Consider the following 17016-nt stretch of genomic DNA (forward strand, 5'->3'; position numbering starts at 1 on the left):
TCGGTTTCCAATAGAAGAGGGTAAGGAAACCTTGTTGGCAGAACCACGTAAAAAAGGAAGCTGAGGGGAGGGGGATGGAGGAGAAATTTGGTTTGGTTTAGCATTTTACTGCATACCTAATTCACACGCAAACAGCAACATGACTATTCTTCCAAAATTCATTGAATATTGTAATGCAATTCTCCAGCTAAAAGGTGTGTACAAAAATGCTAAGGCTAAGTTTGCACAAAGATTAGGGCTAACTGTGCATAAGGATGCATTTCTTAGGATGCAATATCATTCAAAAATGCATCAGGGAAAATTACTTGCAAAAATTTGAGAACTGCTGATGAATTTTCAAGAGGGCTTTTGAAAAGGAAATCACAAACTGGTGCAGAAATATGGAGAACTCACATTTAGGTTGTAAAAACAACTAGAAGAAGCCAAAACTGACAGCTCTGCCCATTTTCCACAGAGGAGGGAGAAATCTGTGAAGTATAGTATACATTCTCCTAGGTCAAGAAGGTTTTACAAAAATTAGCCCTGGCATTGAATATTGGAGGCCAAAGTTCAAATCCCCACTCAGCTACGAAGCCCACTTAATGGCCTTGGGCTTGTCACTGTCTCTTAGGCTAATCTACCTTACGTGAATTTTGTGAGGATAAAACAGGCAGGAGAAGAAACATGCACGCCACCTTGACCTTGTTGAAGGAAAATAGAATACAAATACAAATAAGCCAGAATTTAGAGCTTGTGTAGTAAGGATGATGGAATTTCAGGAATGGCATACTCAGGAATTTCAGCACTTGTGCCCAGATAAGGATATCATGTAAGCTGCTCTGAATGTTCCATCAGCTCCTACCAGGGTGGCCGATGGTAAGAGAGTTGTAGTCTAGTAACATCTGGAGGACCACAGGTTTCCCATTCCTCTCCTTTACATCAAATCAGATTCAGAGGAGCCTCAAAGCAGACCAGAGGAGCAGTGCTAGGCTTGAAAGTGTTAAAACACCTTTTCCCCAGGGCATTTTTCACACATCCCTGCCCACCCCCCCTCTGTATTGTTTTGGCTTCATGCTGTGCCATTTTTACCCTGCATGTTTTCAAAAGTCACATATCTTGCATTAAATGACTAATATGTAAAATACCTCTTACAATGTATAGATCAGGGGTCAGCAAACCTTTTCAGCAGGGGGCCGGTCTACTATCCCTCAGACCTTGTGGGGGTGCTGGACTATATTTAGAAGGGGGAAAAATGAATGAATTCCTATGCCCCACAAATAACCCAGAGATGCATTTTAAATAAAAGCACACATTCTACTCATGTAAAAACACACTGATTCCTGGACTGTCCGCGGGCTGGATTGAGAAGGCGATTGGGCCATATCCAGCCCCTAGGCCTTAGTTTGCCCATAGTATAGATACAATTGTTATAAATCACATTGGTGTTTTTATGAAATTGCAGATATGAATATCTATATGGATAATATGTCCAATAAATTAATAATAGCTCTCTGCAAATAGAAATGTATTTTTAAAAAAATGCAATGTTTTTGTGGATTGATGCAGCAGCAAGACAGAATGGACTTGTGAATGAATGCATGCAAAACTGAGATAGACTGAAAATAAACTGATTGGTCCATCTCTAGGTGAGTAGCTGATGGTTTGTGATGTTTCTCATACACTTCTTTGTTTCCTCCCCTCCCCCCCTGCAATTTCCTGCTCCCACCCCTTGCAGCAAGATGGCTTCTGGATCTACTCAGAGTACTGCAACAATCACTTGGATGCGTGCATGGAGCTATCCAAACTAATGAAAGATGGCAGATACCAGCACTTCTTTGAAGCATGCCGCCTCTTGCAGCAGATGATTGACATTGCCATTGATGGTTTCCTTCTGACACCTGTGCAGAAGATCTGCAAATACCCACTGCAGCTGGCAGAGCTGCTGAAGTACACTGCACAGGACCACAGGTACACTGGTGTTTGGGTTTGGATTCTTTAAAATAGGGATCTGGTAGAAGGAGGGCAACAGGAGTTGCTCTCAGCCCCTGCCTGCCCATCACCCATGGAACTTCAGAGATTTGACAAGTTCCTTAGGCTGAGCATCTTTTGGAAGTCCTCCCAAAGGAGTTTAAATGATTTTAGAAATAGTTAATTTGATTTGCCCTAAGCTTTTGAGGAAGATAGTACAACTGCTATAACACCCATTAGCCCCAGGATGGCCACTGATCAGGGAAGATGGGAGTTGCTGTTGTCATTATATTACTATTATTCCTGCAAACCTTGGGATCCTCCAAAGCTTCCTTATAATGCATGATCGTGCATGGATGCTGCTATTTTGACTAGAATAAGCAACTGCACTCATAGTCTGCATATGAGAAACATAAGGGGTGGGGACAGACAACAATCCAGCCCACCTGGCCAGACAGGTTCCCCGTCCCTGATCTGAACCAACAGCATCAGGTAGCTGTTTAAATAAGCTCAGGGACATCTCTGTGTCTCCCATAATGAAAGGTTTGTAGAGCAAGGACCATACCAGACGGTCCTTTCTGGTGTCCATCTAGGCAAACAAGACTTTTAATGCCATTTATTTCAATTAGCTAATTGAAATAAATAGCAACAATGCTTTGTTCTTCAAGCCATGCACATTTACTGTACAAGATGCTGTCTAAGGCATTGAATTGGAAGCCAGATTTCTGGTTATTGAAACCCCAATTAGCATAGGATGGGCTGGCAGAGAGCCTCATCCATGTTCCCTGCTTAAGCATTGCGAACAACTCGATGCCTGTCCACCTAAAGCCAAGGAGCAATTTCATGGCATTAAGGTATAAGGCCTGGCCAAATGCCTTCCCTCCCTCTCCTCTGATGGTTTTCATCTGTGTGTTTTTGCTGGTTCAGCTGAAGCTGCAGGCTCTCTTTCTAAATGTTCATTTTATTAATGAATGGAGGGGAGGTGGGGAGGGGACCTCGGTCATGATGACACCTCTAATAAAATGAGTGAATTGGGCTGGATTTAGACGTTGAGCATCCGTCGCTGCCATTGAGATCAGCAGCCCAGGATCGCCTCCCCTTTGGCTCTCTCTCCTGCTGACAGCTAAAAATACCAAAAGTGATGTCATCATGCTCCGTTTCCTTCCCCAACCCTCCTCCAATGTCAGCCAGTGAGGCAGAACAAGGGCAGCAGCACACAAGGCAGGGGTGGGGAATCTGAACCCAAGGGCCACATTCCCTTTTGGGAATGACTTCCAGGGGCCACATGCCAGTGGTGGTCAGGGCTAGAGGCAGCAGTGGGTGGAGCAATGGATGTAAATTATACATTTGTTCAGTGGACTGTTTTCTATGCACCACCATCTATCCCCCATCTGCGAAAGCAAGAAGCACCATGAGGTTCAAGGACACATTCCAGCTAGGAGAGTGTAAGGGAGGCTGGGGAGGGGTGCAGCTTGGGTACAATACAGTGGTACCTTGGAAGTCAAACAGAATCTGTTCCCGAAGTCTGTTCGACTTCCAAAACATTCGGAAGCTGCAGAAACTGCACTGGACATTTGGGTTCCAAAGATCATTTGCAAACTGGAACACTCACTTCTGTGTTTGCGGCTTTCGGGAGCCAAAACATTCAAATACCAAAGCGTTTGGGATCCAAGGTACGACTGTACTGAGGGCCGGATAGAGAGGCCTGGAGGGGCATATTTGGCTTTTGATTCTGAGGTTCCCTGCTGCATACTATAGGTATGCACAGTTTGGTACCAACTGATTTGGCTGATCAGCGGATCTGTGAGCATGTGGCACAGAGGCATTTGCCCACATAGTGGCACACAAAGACTGAGGGCATTTGTCTTGACACTAGCTGTGTAGGGATAATGGGAGCTGATGTTCCACAACACTCGGAGAGTGTTAGCCACCCCTGCTGTATAGCTACAAAGCCTACCACACTCTCAAGCTGGATTCATGCCATTTAAAGCACATGACTTCCCCCAAAGAATCATGGGAAGTAGAGTTTGCTGCTCACAGAGCTACAACAACGGTGGGCAGTTCCCAGGATTCTTTGAGGGAATCCTGTGTGCTTTAAATGTATGGTGTGCATGTGGCCTCAGCTTGGGCTGTCTATCACTGAGTGAAGCCACTAGGATGCTTTTCTGCCCAGCCAGATGCCACCTGCAACTTCCTCCTGTTGGTTTTTGCCTTCAGCCTGCCAGTCTCTTTTCTGCTTAGTTGTACTTCACATCCATCAAACATTTGGCCCTGGCTTCTGCCATTGGCCTCAGTCTCTAGTTTTGCTTTTCTCCTCTGCAACCTGCAGCCTCTCCAGCCACAGGGATCTGAGCCTGACTGTGCTCAGAACTGAGTGTCTGTCCAGTTGCCATCTTACACATCTCCTCAGCTCCACTGAACAAACACATTCTTCCACATGCAAAAGCAGCATGGGTGGCTGCAACAAAACCATAAATAAATAGCAGGAACTGGCGTACTTTTTATCTGACATAATGACGAGTGGGAACACACCAGGTGCTTGTAGGAGGCCAGAGTAAACTCTGTGCTAAAATGAGCAACTCATTTTAAAGCTGAATACATGGGAACATTCTGCACAGGGCAGGTGTCAAGATGCACTGAGGATGCTGCTAGTGAGGATAGAAGAGAAAATGGGTTCCGTTTGAATTTAAAGACAAACTCCCTAATATTCACCCGTTCCAAAACAAATGAAAACATATACATGGTTGCCTTTCAAAAGCTGCACTTTTCCGACTTTTGCCGTGCTGTTCTCCAGTCAAGAAATGTGTGCAAATATGCATGTATCACACATATCAGGGGGATATGCCTATATTTTGTTTACAAAACTATGCATATAAGGAGAAATTCGCACTAAAATACTGATGAATTTTCATCATGACTTTTTTTTTAAAACCCTTTTCTGGATAAGAACTGAACTTGGAAAAATAAGAGAGAAAACCAAAATTGACAGATTAATTCTGCCAGTACCCTCATTTTAGATTCTGATGGAAATGCTGCCATATGGTGTCAAGTGATGAGGGGCTCAGAGATAAAGGTGCTTGAAGAATTCAGGCTGACTTTGATACAAACCAACCTGATCTATGCCTCTTGCATCCATGTGCAGATCCAGCTATTCATTGGGTTTTGCATATCTCTGAAAATTCTCCCCATTCCTCCTCAGGATTTGGCCATCTGCTCCATGACATCCCCATGGAACTCATGGCACATATAAAATACGTAATTTTGTAAAACACACACACACACTAAACAATGTGAAGCTTTGTGTGGTGTAAAAGCCAATTTGCAAATTGAAGCAGAAATGGGACAGGGTGGATTTATGAACGAAGACATCCAAAATGAACTGGGAATATACTTATATGCTCATCCCTAGTGGGGAAAGGGCTATACTTCAGCACCACAGCTGTACACCTCCAGTCCTCTTGCTCAACAAGGAAACTGACTCTGCAGAGCCCCTTCACCAACCTGGTGCCCTCCAGATATTTTGCACTACACCTCCTGTTGTCTCCAGTCAGCGCAGCTGTGCAGCCTCAGCCAGGACGCAAATATGCTCAGCAGGCTTCTTCATTTTTCTCATTAGTCAGCAGTCAATAGTAAGTCCCGAGTTAATCATAAATTTATGATGACACTGAGATGGCAGCTGGCCCTGTCTGGCTCTCCAATTGTGATGAACATTAAGGTTTCTTGGAATGGAAAGTAAAGCATAAGGCAGAAATCAATAGCATTGATTCCAACATCACTTTTTCAAAAGACTGCTCATTGTCCTTGCTGGCCCTGGCAGGAGGCTATTTTCTTTCTGTGTCCTGACGCACATGTGCATGCACACACACACACACACACACACACACATCCAGAAAGCAGAAAAATCCCCCTCTGATTTGCATAGAGAGCTCACAGGCCATCAACAGTGAGAGCCAACACTGCCTGGGCTAAAAGGGCAGAGAAGGATGCCATATGGCACTCCTTGAATCACTCTGTGGCCACAAAAAACCTCTTACAGCACAGTTGAACTGACTGGCCTCCGTTCTTCTGTCTTCAGGGGCTGCAAGGCCACTTACGCACTGTGTATTCTCTGCTGGCTCCAGCCATGGAGCTCTGGATTTGATATTCTAATGAATAATGAGACCACAGCTGGGTAGAAAATTCTGCTTGGAGCCAGGGAGTAACTGCCTGTGTGGAATGAGCAAGCGAAGGCAGCCTAAAGTGGATGGGGGAAGAGTCCATGGCTCTTTGTAATAGCACATATTTTGCATACAGGAGGTCCCAGTTTCAATACAGTTGAAAGAATTGGGTAGGAGATATTGGGGGTGACCCCTTCCTAAGACCCTAGAGGGTCACTGCCTGGCAGAGTAGACTTATGGTGTCCCTTCCAACTCTCGGATTCTATGATGAACAAATGCCCCGGCCTGGTCTAAGGCAGCTTACCAGTGAGTATCTTTCTAAAATTTCCATTTGCATTTCTCAGGCTGGTTTCTCTCTCCCCCCCCCCCCCTTCTTCTGCATAGTGATTACAGGTATGTGGCTGCAGCTCTTGCCGTTATGCGGAATGTGACTCAGCAGATAAACGAGAGGAAAAGGAGACTGGAAAACATTGACAAGATTGCTCAGTGGCAGGCCTCAGTTCTGGACTGGGAGGTATGTTGCACATGGAACAGTAATTTTCTTCCATCGTTCAGTGTGATGCTCCAGATCAGATCCAGTGTCTTACGTTCTGGGCAAACAGTTATTGCACTTTTACCTGGGAGGTTGCATTTGTCGGAGGTTCTCTGTGACAAACGCAGCCTGTGATGTTCTCACCGAAAGACTCTTAGGGCTTACCTTGAGAGGTCCAAGCACTATTTTGCCTGTTGATTTCCAGCTGCAACTCTTGATGGAGTTTAGATAGCTTGTCCACATGCTCTGGCAGCCTCAAAGTTAGATTACTGCAATGCATGGGGGCTGCCTTGGGATACTCATTTGAAACGCCAGTTTGTTATATCTGTTAGTATATTCCATTTCCTTGGGTTCCGGGCTGGCCTTACCATTAGGCAGAGTGAGAGAGCCCTTTCAGGTGACACATGTTGAGGGGCATGAAGCAGGCCACCCAATCTGCTCTGTGTCCCTTAAACTAGCTTGCTGCCTTTGGGTGCAATGGAGGATGCTGTCCCATTGCCGGTGCTAAAGAAAGAGTGAAGTCCCCATAGAGCTGACTTCTCTATGCAAAATGGGGAGGGCATCTTATCCTTTGCCCCCGGCAGCCAAATGTCTTGGACTGACTCTGTTTTGACTGCTAATGTTACTTCTGTGTAGGAATGGCTAGGAAACTGACACACTGATTGATTGATTGATTGATTGATTGATTGATTGATTGATGGGTTTATTAACTTACTGCACTTACATACTAATGTTCTGCCAATGTACTAAGCAAATTAAAGCTTGTGGCCCCAGGTACCTACCCTCGTTTCAACATGCCCACACGCTACAATTTTCTACTGAGGTCCTTCTCCAGGTACCCTTGCCATCAGATATAAGGTGGATGGTGAAAGCAGGATCAGGCTTTTTCACCTGTGGTGCCTAGCTATGGAGGCCCCTCTTCAAAGAAATGCACATCTGGTTTCTTCTCTGTTATCTTTAAGGCACCAGGCAAATACTTTGCTATTCTCTACACAGTCGCTTACCAAGTCATTTTAAAATGTTATAATGCTTTTTCCATTTACACTTGCTTTTGTCTTACTGTACTTACCATTTTTAATTTGTATTGTAAACTGCCCAGGGATATATATTACAAAGGGTGGTATAAACATCTTAAAATAAGTACATAAATGAATTTAAAATAGCATGCAATTTAATAGAGACAATGCAGAAGGAAAGAAGAAAATAAGCAAACCAGGTCTCAGTTCTTGCATATTGTTATACAGTTGTTATAATGACCAGGTAGAAAAGATTATTATAATGTCCGTGCTATCACCATGGTTACTGTGGCATAGTAGATCTGGCAGTCCATTTTAACTCTTTAATCTCTCCCAACACAAAAAGCATCAGGGGATTTCTCAGCAGACACATTTAAGCTGCCATGAGCTGTGAAGTAAAGAAATTATGTGGGTTGTCACAGCCAATTATATTTAATAACTGTGTGGGCAAATGAAAGGAATGATCAGATTCCTTAAAATTTTCTGCTGGGATTAAGGGAGTTGCTAGGAGGCAGGTTCCGTCCCAGGATAAAATGAGGCACACCCAACCTCTCAAATGCTATTTTGCCACAGTGTGGAGCTGGACCACCAGAGAGATTTAACCGGTCATGAGGAGTTTGGTTAGTAAAATGATTTATATATTTATATTATATGCCATCTGATGCCAATATAGGCTTGTTAGCAGGTTTCAAGTATAGAAAACAGACCACACAAGCATGTGACTATAAACACCCAATAAAACAAACCCATTAAAATATAAGCTTTGATACTTAAAATATGCAACAAAGCGATCTGATTAAATAAGAGCTAGTGTGTGTTAGCTGAATCCTGCATCTCTCTCTCTCTCTCTCTCTCTCTCTCTCTCTCTCACACACACACACACACACACAGGGTGGCCACTTAATGCATCACACACACAAACCCCAAAAGGAGAATAGAACAGAACACACTTTTCATGAAATTGCATAGGTTGCTTTGCATGTATATATGCAGCTATCGCTATCACTTAAATAGAAATACAAGCCATCTCACCAGAGTGGAAGAGGTTGTGTACAAGTGGCCCCTGTGCCTGCTCTGTTCTCTCCAGGTACCTGTGGCAGCTCCTTCAAGGCCTCTTGCTCTCTCTCTTCTTAGGGCTCTTTGTGGAAGTCAGGCTCACAGATTTCATGTAGGAAAAATGGGGTAGTAGATGTAGGGCCAATAGCCTTACTTTTTTCTTTTTTTTTAAAGCAGTGCAGTCCCAACAAAAGCCTTTTTGATTCTCACTGGGAGTCACTTTGATGAGTGGAAGTATAACCTGGAAAGAAAACTCGCAAGTGCTAAACCAGTTTGCAACAGATTGATTGTGGGTTATTGCAGGGGTAGCCAACATGGTGCTGAACTACAGTTCCTATCATCCCCAGCTGAGTTGTAGTCCAGCAACATCTGGAGGGCACAACATTGGCTACCCCTGGAATTATTGCTTGTGTTCAAAAGCAGTTGCTTGGGAGGCAATATAGCCTCAGATGTGACTTCCCTGTATTTTGATGCCTGCCTGTGATCTCATGTGACTCATTTGTAAGGATCCTCATGCTGTAAAAAAAAAAAAAAAATTCAGTGTAGGAACATTTCAGCCTCAAGATGCTTAATATTCATGTATGGGTGGAAGGATAATATGACCTCTGTCTTGGATCGATTGCTATTTTTATTCCACCACCATTACTACTTTGAGGCATTCACTTTTAGCAAACCGTGGCTATCTGCCAATTTTCTCTCCTTGGGATTTTCTTTTTTACATTAATTTTCCAAATCATTCGGGAGGCTGCCCAAACACAAGTCACTTTAAAAAAGAAAACTGTAACCTGTTTGAAGATGAAAGCACTCCAAGCATACCAACCATTTAGAGGAGAGTACTGTAGTGCTTTTGTGGCTATTAAACTTCTTGTATTAATTGGCTGAGCAGGTGCTTGTTTGCAAGGAATGTTCAATTGCCTGAGGAACTGATCAATTTGCCACAAGGGTGGCCAAGCTGAAGGGTAATGCCTTGAAAATGAATTGAGGGCTGTTGTGCAGTTAGGAATGTGGGAGAATTCTGACAAAAATGGAAAGGGGATTGGAAATTGCCAAGGTTGACTTATTTGTCTCCTGTTCAGAACAGAGATCAATGCAATGAAAGCGATTGGCATTCACTGTTGTTCTTGCATTCATTTTGCTAATTTTCCATAATTAATTACATCCCCTCACATTTTGCATTGTGTTTCCTTTGCATTGAAATTAATTTGTAGGGATAATAATGCAATGGCATTAACAGCAATTGTTTGCCTACCCTTGCAGGTCTGTATTGCACCTGTCAACCCCTTTGCTTCCTGAACAGGCAACCCATCCATTCACTTGAACATAGGAAATTAAGAGGAATTGAGTGCAGAGGCAAAAGAAGGGTATGTCCAGAGTGATTAAAAAACTGAGAACAAGGAACACTAAGGGACTTAACAACTTGATCCATACCCTAATTTAATGAACTGCCTCACAGCTCCCTCGAAGCATAGAGAGAGTTTAGAGGTGGGCAAATAGAAGTATTTTGAACCTCTATAAACACCTGGAGCACAGGCTCACTGTATCGGTTTGTATGCAATTTGCATAGGCAAATATATATGCATATGTGTCCAGGGCAGATGTCTCCATCTGGTACGCAGGCTGAGACCCTACCTGCCTGTGGACTGTCTTGCCAGAGTGGTGCATGCCCTAGTTATCTCCTGCCTGGACTACTGCAATCCGTTCTACATGGGACTACCTTTGAAGGTAACCCAGAAACTGCAACTAATCCAGAATGCAGCAGCGAGACTGGTGACAGGGAGCAGCCACTGAGACCATATAACACTGGTCCTGAAAGACCAACATTGGCTCCCAGTATGTTTCCAAGCAGAATTTGAAGTGTTGGTGCTGACCTTTAAAGCCCTAAACGGCCTTGGCACCTCCACCCCCATCGTTCAGCCCTGACACTGAGGTCCAGCTCCAAAGGCCTTCTGGCTGTTCCCTCCCTGCAAGAAGTGAGGTTACAGGGAACCAAGCAGAGGACCTTCTTGGTAGTAGTGCCCTCCCTGTGGAACACCCTCCCATCCGATGTCAAGGAAATAAACAACTATCTGACTTTTAGAAGACATCTGAAGGCATCCCTGTTTAAGGAAGTTTTTGATGTTTGATGTTTTATTGTGCTTTTAATATTTGGTTGGGAGCCACCCAGAGTGGCTGGGGAAACCTAGCCAGATGTGCAGGGTAACAACAACTTCTTGTTGTTGTTGTTACATTTTTATGCTTCAAAGGGGAAGGGGAAAGAGATCCCTTTCTGGGGGACACACACAACTCTACCAATGCCCCTGGTGGTCTTTGCAATTGTCAGCCATGCAATGTTGAGTAGGAGCTACTTGGTTGTGACCCACTGTGTCTACTTTAGCTGGGTTTCCCACACTTTTTTCCTGCTGCCACTATCATCAGAGGAGCTGGAGAGGGCAGAATTTTTTTTATGGGATAGGAGTAATCAGGCTCCTGTACCAGCAGGTTAGCCACCCTTGCTCTAAAACAACCATGGCATATCTGAGGAAGGATTTGGAAACATGAAGTAGAAGCAAGCTTGTTGGCCTATTTGTGTCAGCATTAGTATTCATAGCTCTGCTTGGCCCTCAAGGTTGTTCTGTTAATCCTGTAGTTTGAAGGTTAAATTTGGGGGTCGGCCTTTGCAAAACACAAATGCCCGTGGTTTAGCTAGATAGTGGTGTTCTCCCCCGCCCCGCCATCAGACATTTAATTCCAGCCCAGCTCAGGTTTTGTTCTCTGAGTTTATCTTCCTTTAGCCTTATCAAGATTGAGAGTAAGCTACTAATGGCTATGAAGTCAACCAAGGGGAAAGGAAACTGGGAGCGGGGAGCAGCTAAAACTCAGTAGTCATCAGCTGTGCAGAACAATCTTAAGCATGTTTACTTGGGGGGGGGACCACTTGGAACCAGGGAACCTATTCAGGATGGTCCATTTGTTGGACTTAATGCTCTAACCAGGCAGGGGAGGGGAAGTCAGTATCTCAGGTGACTTGCTCCACCTTATGTGCAGTGCCTGCCTTGTGTAAATTGTTAACATGGGGAAGCAGCTCTAAAAAGCCACTAAAGAGAAGTTTTGCAGGTGAAATGGTGCAGTGGGTGTCATTTGCAGCATTTTGAGTGTCATCTGCAGCACCGTCGCTTGGAGGTAGTAGTGCTTCTGAATACCAGTTGCTAGAAGCCACAGGAGGGGAGAATGCTCTTGTGCTCGGGTCCTGCTTTCAGGTTTCCTGCAGGCATCTGGTTGGCCACTATGAGGACAGAATAATGGACTAGATGAGCCATTAGCCTGGTCCAACAGGTTCTTCTTATGCTCTTAGTTTATTATGCTCCAATTGCCTCATAGAAAAGATTTTGGTAGTTGAAATGCAAATATGAAATTCCCCACTGCTTTCAATGCACACAAATGCACAAATTCAGGGATATACACAGTTGTCCCCTGTCGTCCCACTAGGTTTTCCTTAGTTGTCACAGTGTAGTGATAACATCATTCAATTCCTAAAGCTACAGCCTGGTCTGGGCCAGTCTTCTGCAGTATTGGGTCTTCAAGTGTTGTTGGATACCCCCTACCCTTCAGGTTTCTCTTTGTCATTTCACGGCCTTCTCTCATGCTTTGCACCCAGTGCTATTTTTCTGGGGGGACGCAGAGGTACGCATACCCCTAAACATTTTGTTAATCTAAGTTTGGCCTCATTGAGGGGCAGTATTTCCATATGAGTAGGAAAATGATAGAACCCCTAAACATTTTTTAGGGGGGGAGCACTGTTTGCACCTATCATTCCATCCCATCTTTAGGCTACCCTCTGTCCCGGGACTTCCTGCCAGTCCTGGCCTTTCTCTGTGTGAGGTTTTAATCTCAGCCAAACAGACTATTGGTCCTTCCCTCCCAGAATCTGAACCGCAAACTGTTTGATTCCCTGAGCATATGAACATTCCGTGCCTTAGGAAGCAGCTCAGCCAATCAGTGCCCGAGGTTTCACTACTACAAGCGTAATACAATACATATGTTCTCTCATTGGATTCAGCTGTTTACAGTAGCACCTTGGCTTACGTTACCCTTGGGTAACGTAAACTTTGGGTTGCAAAAGCGGCAAATCTGGAAGTGTTTCGCCCCCATGCGCAGAAGCACTCTACTGCGCTGTGTGCATGCACAGAAGCGGTCCCTCCGGTTGCAGAAATCTCAGGATCCGATCGGAGCTCTGAGATGGATCCCGTCCGCAACTGGGATCCATTCTGTATTGGCTTTCTGTATTCAATAAATTACTGTGTTTCAAGACTTGTTATTGAAACTTCTGCTGTCAGTGATTACAGTTTTCCTTGTGCTCACCGTGTTAGCCCCTAGAGTTAACTTTAAATACAGCTGTTCTGTCTGAGAAACGGCGTTCTGAAGCTCAGATGGTTCCACCATCTAATCTGTCAAATTTTCTATCCCCCAGCCCAGCCAGATTTATCCTTACCTAATGTGCTACTCTCATTCTCTGAGGTGTGATTTTTTGCGCTTTCCAGTAATATTAAATTCACTGAAAGATGAATAACTGTAGAAAAATGTAATTGGCACTGTCCTTTTAAATTTCTTCTAGCTCAGAAACCTTCCAGTTATTTATGGAACCTCTAATGGAAGCCTCCGTGCCCTTAATTATGTAATGTGTGAGAGCTGGCTGCGGACTAATGCCGCATTATTAAATCCAAAGACCGTTGTGAATAAAAAAATATGATGCATGCAGCAAACTTCCTGTTTTCAAAGCTAGAGCAGTCTGACAAGAGATAACCTTTTGAGGGAGGGGGAAACTGATATGGAGGTTCTGCAAGAAAGGAAGGTTATTTTATCCCCCACTCCTGTCTCCAGCAACAGAAGGTCTGAAAAATGAGGCTGATGAAAAAGATGGTATTTCTCCTGCTTTTTTTCCATTCTTTCTTATCTTTCTATCACCCAGAACTTTGATCAATCAATCATTAAAGCACTGGAGGCTCAGTCATGGAAAGGGCATGTTTTGCTGAATAATGCAACTGGTGCAGTGCCAAAAAAACCTCTCCTTCTGCAATTTCCTTCAACCATTCTCCACCAGTTAATGAGAAAAGAACTTTGTTTGATAAAAGGGGAGTGAACTTTTGATGAAATTTTCATGGGTGGGGTACCAGGAATTTGTCCCTCTTACCTTACTGGTGAGGTGGCCAAGGGGTGTCTGAGTGTCTGAATCATTTCACCAGTGGTCTGAATCATTTCACCAGTGGTCTGCACTCCCCAACTTATCACTCTTCAGTGAAAGTCATGGGTGCTTCCATACTGCTGCTCTTTTCACTTGGGATTCAATTGCATACAGGCAAATTCAGGTTGCATGATTAAAGTTGATAAACAAACCCACTTCCTCCCAAAATTGGACCTTTTGTAATAAGGAAAGTGACTGGGAAATGCACTGGAAAGTGTGGGATAACATTTGCTTGATGCAATGTCATTGCGCTTTCCTGCAGACAAATCAAAATGAGTTCTAAAAGAATAGCTGATGTTTGCAAACTTTGTGCAAACAAACCAGGGTAAATGCTCAATGAACAGGTCATCTGGAAGTGACCCACAGAATCCCTCCTTTCGGGGGAGTGTGTTGAGATGAGGAAATGGGGGTGGCTGCAGTCGGTTGGATAAATATTTGCTGAAAATAACTCTCACACACCATGCTCAGCCACCTCACATGATCAGGTAAGCTCAAAATTTTACTCCCATTGGAAGTCTTAAATGTCCTGAAAATAGTCTTGGAAACTGGTGGACCACAACCTTATTCAGTGTTTGAACCCTAGTCTCCTCATTCTCCTCAAGGGGTCAATAGGGAATCCAAAAACCCTTATGCCCACCATGGGAGAGGCCAGAAAGTCAATCCTCTTCAAGCAGGTCTCATGCTCCATGCTCTCTGGGGGTCGAGACTATCGCAGAAGTGATACCTGGAGGTCCTGAGTGTCAGTATCCTTGTTGCTGTTGAAAGCTGTGAATCAGGGCCCAGGATGCCACAGTGCATTGTTGTTCTCTATTTTTCTGCATAACCAGGCATAGAATGTGGAGGATAAGAGGGTATAAAGAGGCCTTACATAATGGCCCAAAGTGGAGCAGAGGAAAAAGAAGCAACACACTGGCAGAAGTGTGATTTGCTATTAGCTGTCAGTCATGCATGACCAACCTGCTAATGAAAAGGGCTGCAGAAACCATCCTTTTACCAGGCATGGGCACTTAATTGCCAACCAAATATGGAGATTCTTTGTATTGGATTATTGGTTTACCATTTCATTGCAAGCCCACATCAGAGATCATGGAATAATTTGGTCAAGTGCAACCCATTGTTCTTCCATGCTTCTATAAGCGCACAGGTGTATGGACTAAGTTCTAAAGAACATCCCCACTGATGTCAATGGGATTTTCGAAATTCATGAACACTAACAACCTTTGCCTAACTGCCCCCCAAATGTCATCATCACACTTTCTAAAAGATATATAATATGTGGAGAGAATCCAGTACCTTCTGAGCAAAGCACCAGTCTCCCTAGGGAGGTGGAGGAGAAAACCGGTATGTTTATACATAGCACACATCTGGGTCAAGGAGACAGAGTCTTGCGTATGCTTCAGAACTTATAGCAACTATGGATGACCTGCCTTAGAGCTGTCCTTAGATGAACTCTAGTCACCTATTGTGTTTTTAAGGCATTGTGTGAGAGCCCCTATCTGAAAGAAGCTGAATGGTCACTGTGTGAGAGGCAGCTTGGGTTTCGTGTTGAGTATGCTCATTACAAACACTTTCAATGTTCATATGTAAATTTTGTTTGAAATTGTGTCTTTGTAATCTATTTTACATGTGTGGGGATTGTTGCAGGGGAAACCTTGTCTGAATATTCAGGGCGGTCTACTAAATACGTCTTTTTAAAAAATAAAAAAATAAAAGAAGGCATCCTGGAGCCCCTCCCTATATGTTAGGCTCCACATCCCCAAAGCATCTTTCCTCCAACCTAACCATTGCAGGGCACATCACCGTGTCTTGGAGGAAAAATGCTGACTGTACTTTTGCATATGGAATTCATACTGACCTCTGAGGCTGTCAGCTTTTTCACCTAAGCTGGTCTGTGTATGTTTGCAAACAGAGAGTTGAAATGCATCTATTTATACCCTTGATACAGTGCATTTAAGTGGGGCTCCCAAAGTATTCAGTGTAATAAAAACCTGATCTTTTTCAATCTCAGTCTCATTTCTCCATCCCTTGCAGGGACTCAACACTTTCGATTCAGTTAATTATCTTGGAGCACTTGCAGAGGCATTCAAGTCCTCAGGCCTTAGCTACTGCTAAAACTGGCTCCAGGAGCAAATGTTCTATTTTTGTTAGGCAGGGAGTTCTTCTCCTTTTTCCTGACCAAAACATAAGATGGCCAATAAGTGTTTTATTGAATAATTTCTCTTTTAAAAAAGGAAACAGAAGCCTTTGAGAAAATGGATTAATTTGTAACATAAAGTTAATATAAAGTAGTGAAGAGAAGATTCTTGCCTCCACTGTATAGACAACAGATGGTACTCCAGCTTCCACCATCCTGGCCTGATGGGAGGTAGAGTTCAAAAGCATCTGGTTCCCCATCCTTGATCTACAAGGATGGGAGTGGGGCCTTTTTCAGATGAAGGGCCACATTGCCTTGTGGGCAGTTTTCTGGGGGCCACAGGCTCGTAATGGCAGAGCCAAAGGTAAAAGAGGGCAAAACAACAGACACAACCCTTAGTTTTGTACAGTAGGCTACATTCCCACCATGCAGATGACAGAGCTTTCTACAGACGTACACATCTTTCCACTATCTAGGCAAGCAAGATATGCTGGATCCTTCTATTGGTTCCAGTGTAAAAAAGAAGAAGAAGCCAGTGCCTGATAATCCAAATTCCTTCCTGATATTTGATGGCTTTACAGCAGGTATCAGCAGGCTTGCAGCAGAGTAATCTGCTAGATTTCAATGATTCACTAACCTAGTGCAAAAAACCACATACACAGTAAATAACTCCTGTAATTACAGTCATACCTCGGGTTGAAGTAGCTTCAGGATGAATATTTTTGGGTTGCGCTCCGCGGCAACCTGGAAGTTACGGAGCGTGTTACTTCCAGGTTTTGCCGCATGCGCAGACACTCAAAATGACGTCACGCACATGCATGGAAGCAGCAGAACACGACACGCGCAGATGTGCAGTCGCGTGTTACGTTTACTTCAGGATGCGAACGGGGCTCTGGAACAGATCCCGTTTGTATCCAGAGGTACCACTGTAAAGAGTTCTGAACCCAACAATTTGT

At 44.0% G+C, this 17016-nt stretch overlaps 1 protein-coding gene across 8 annotated transcripts in view; it reads left to right on the forward strand.

The window, feature by feature from the left end:
• Positions 1 to 17016, forward strand: part of ARHGEF9 (Cdc42 guanine nucleotide exchange factor 9) — a 249611-nt gene that overhangs the window by 209042 nt on the left and 23553 nt on the right. For all 8 annotated transcript variants that reach the window (XM_083595800.1, XM_083595801.1, XM_083595805.1 and 5 more), the window contains 2 exons: positions 1715 to 1947; positions 6489 to 6618. In XM_083595800.1, the coding sequence (XP_083451926.1) occupies positions 1715 to 1947; positions 6489 to 6618 (363 nt within the window). The remainder of the gene's footprint in view (positions 1 to 1714; positions 1948 to 6488; positions 6619 to 17016) is intronic.

This window comes from Podarcis filfolensis (assembly GCF_964270895.1).
Source record: "Podarcis filfolensis genome assembly, chromosome: Z".
Taxonomy (NCBI): domain Eukaryota; kingdom Metazoa; phylum Chordata; class Lepidosauria; order Squamata; family Lacertidae; genus Podarcis; species Podarcis filfolensis.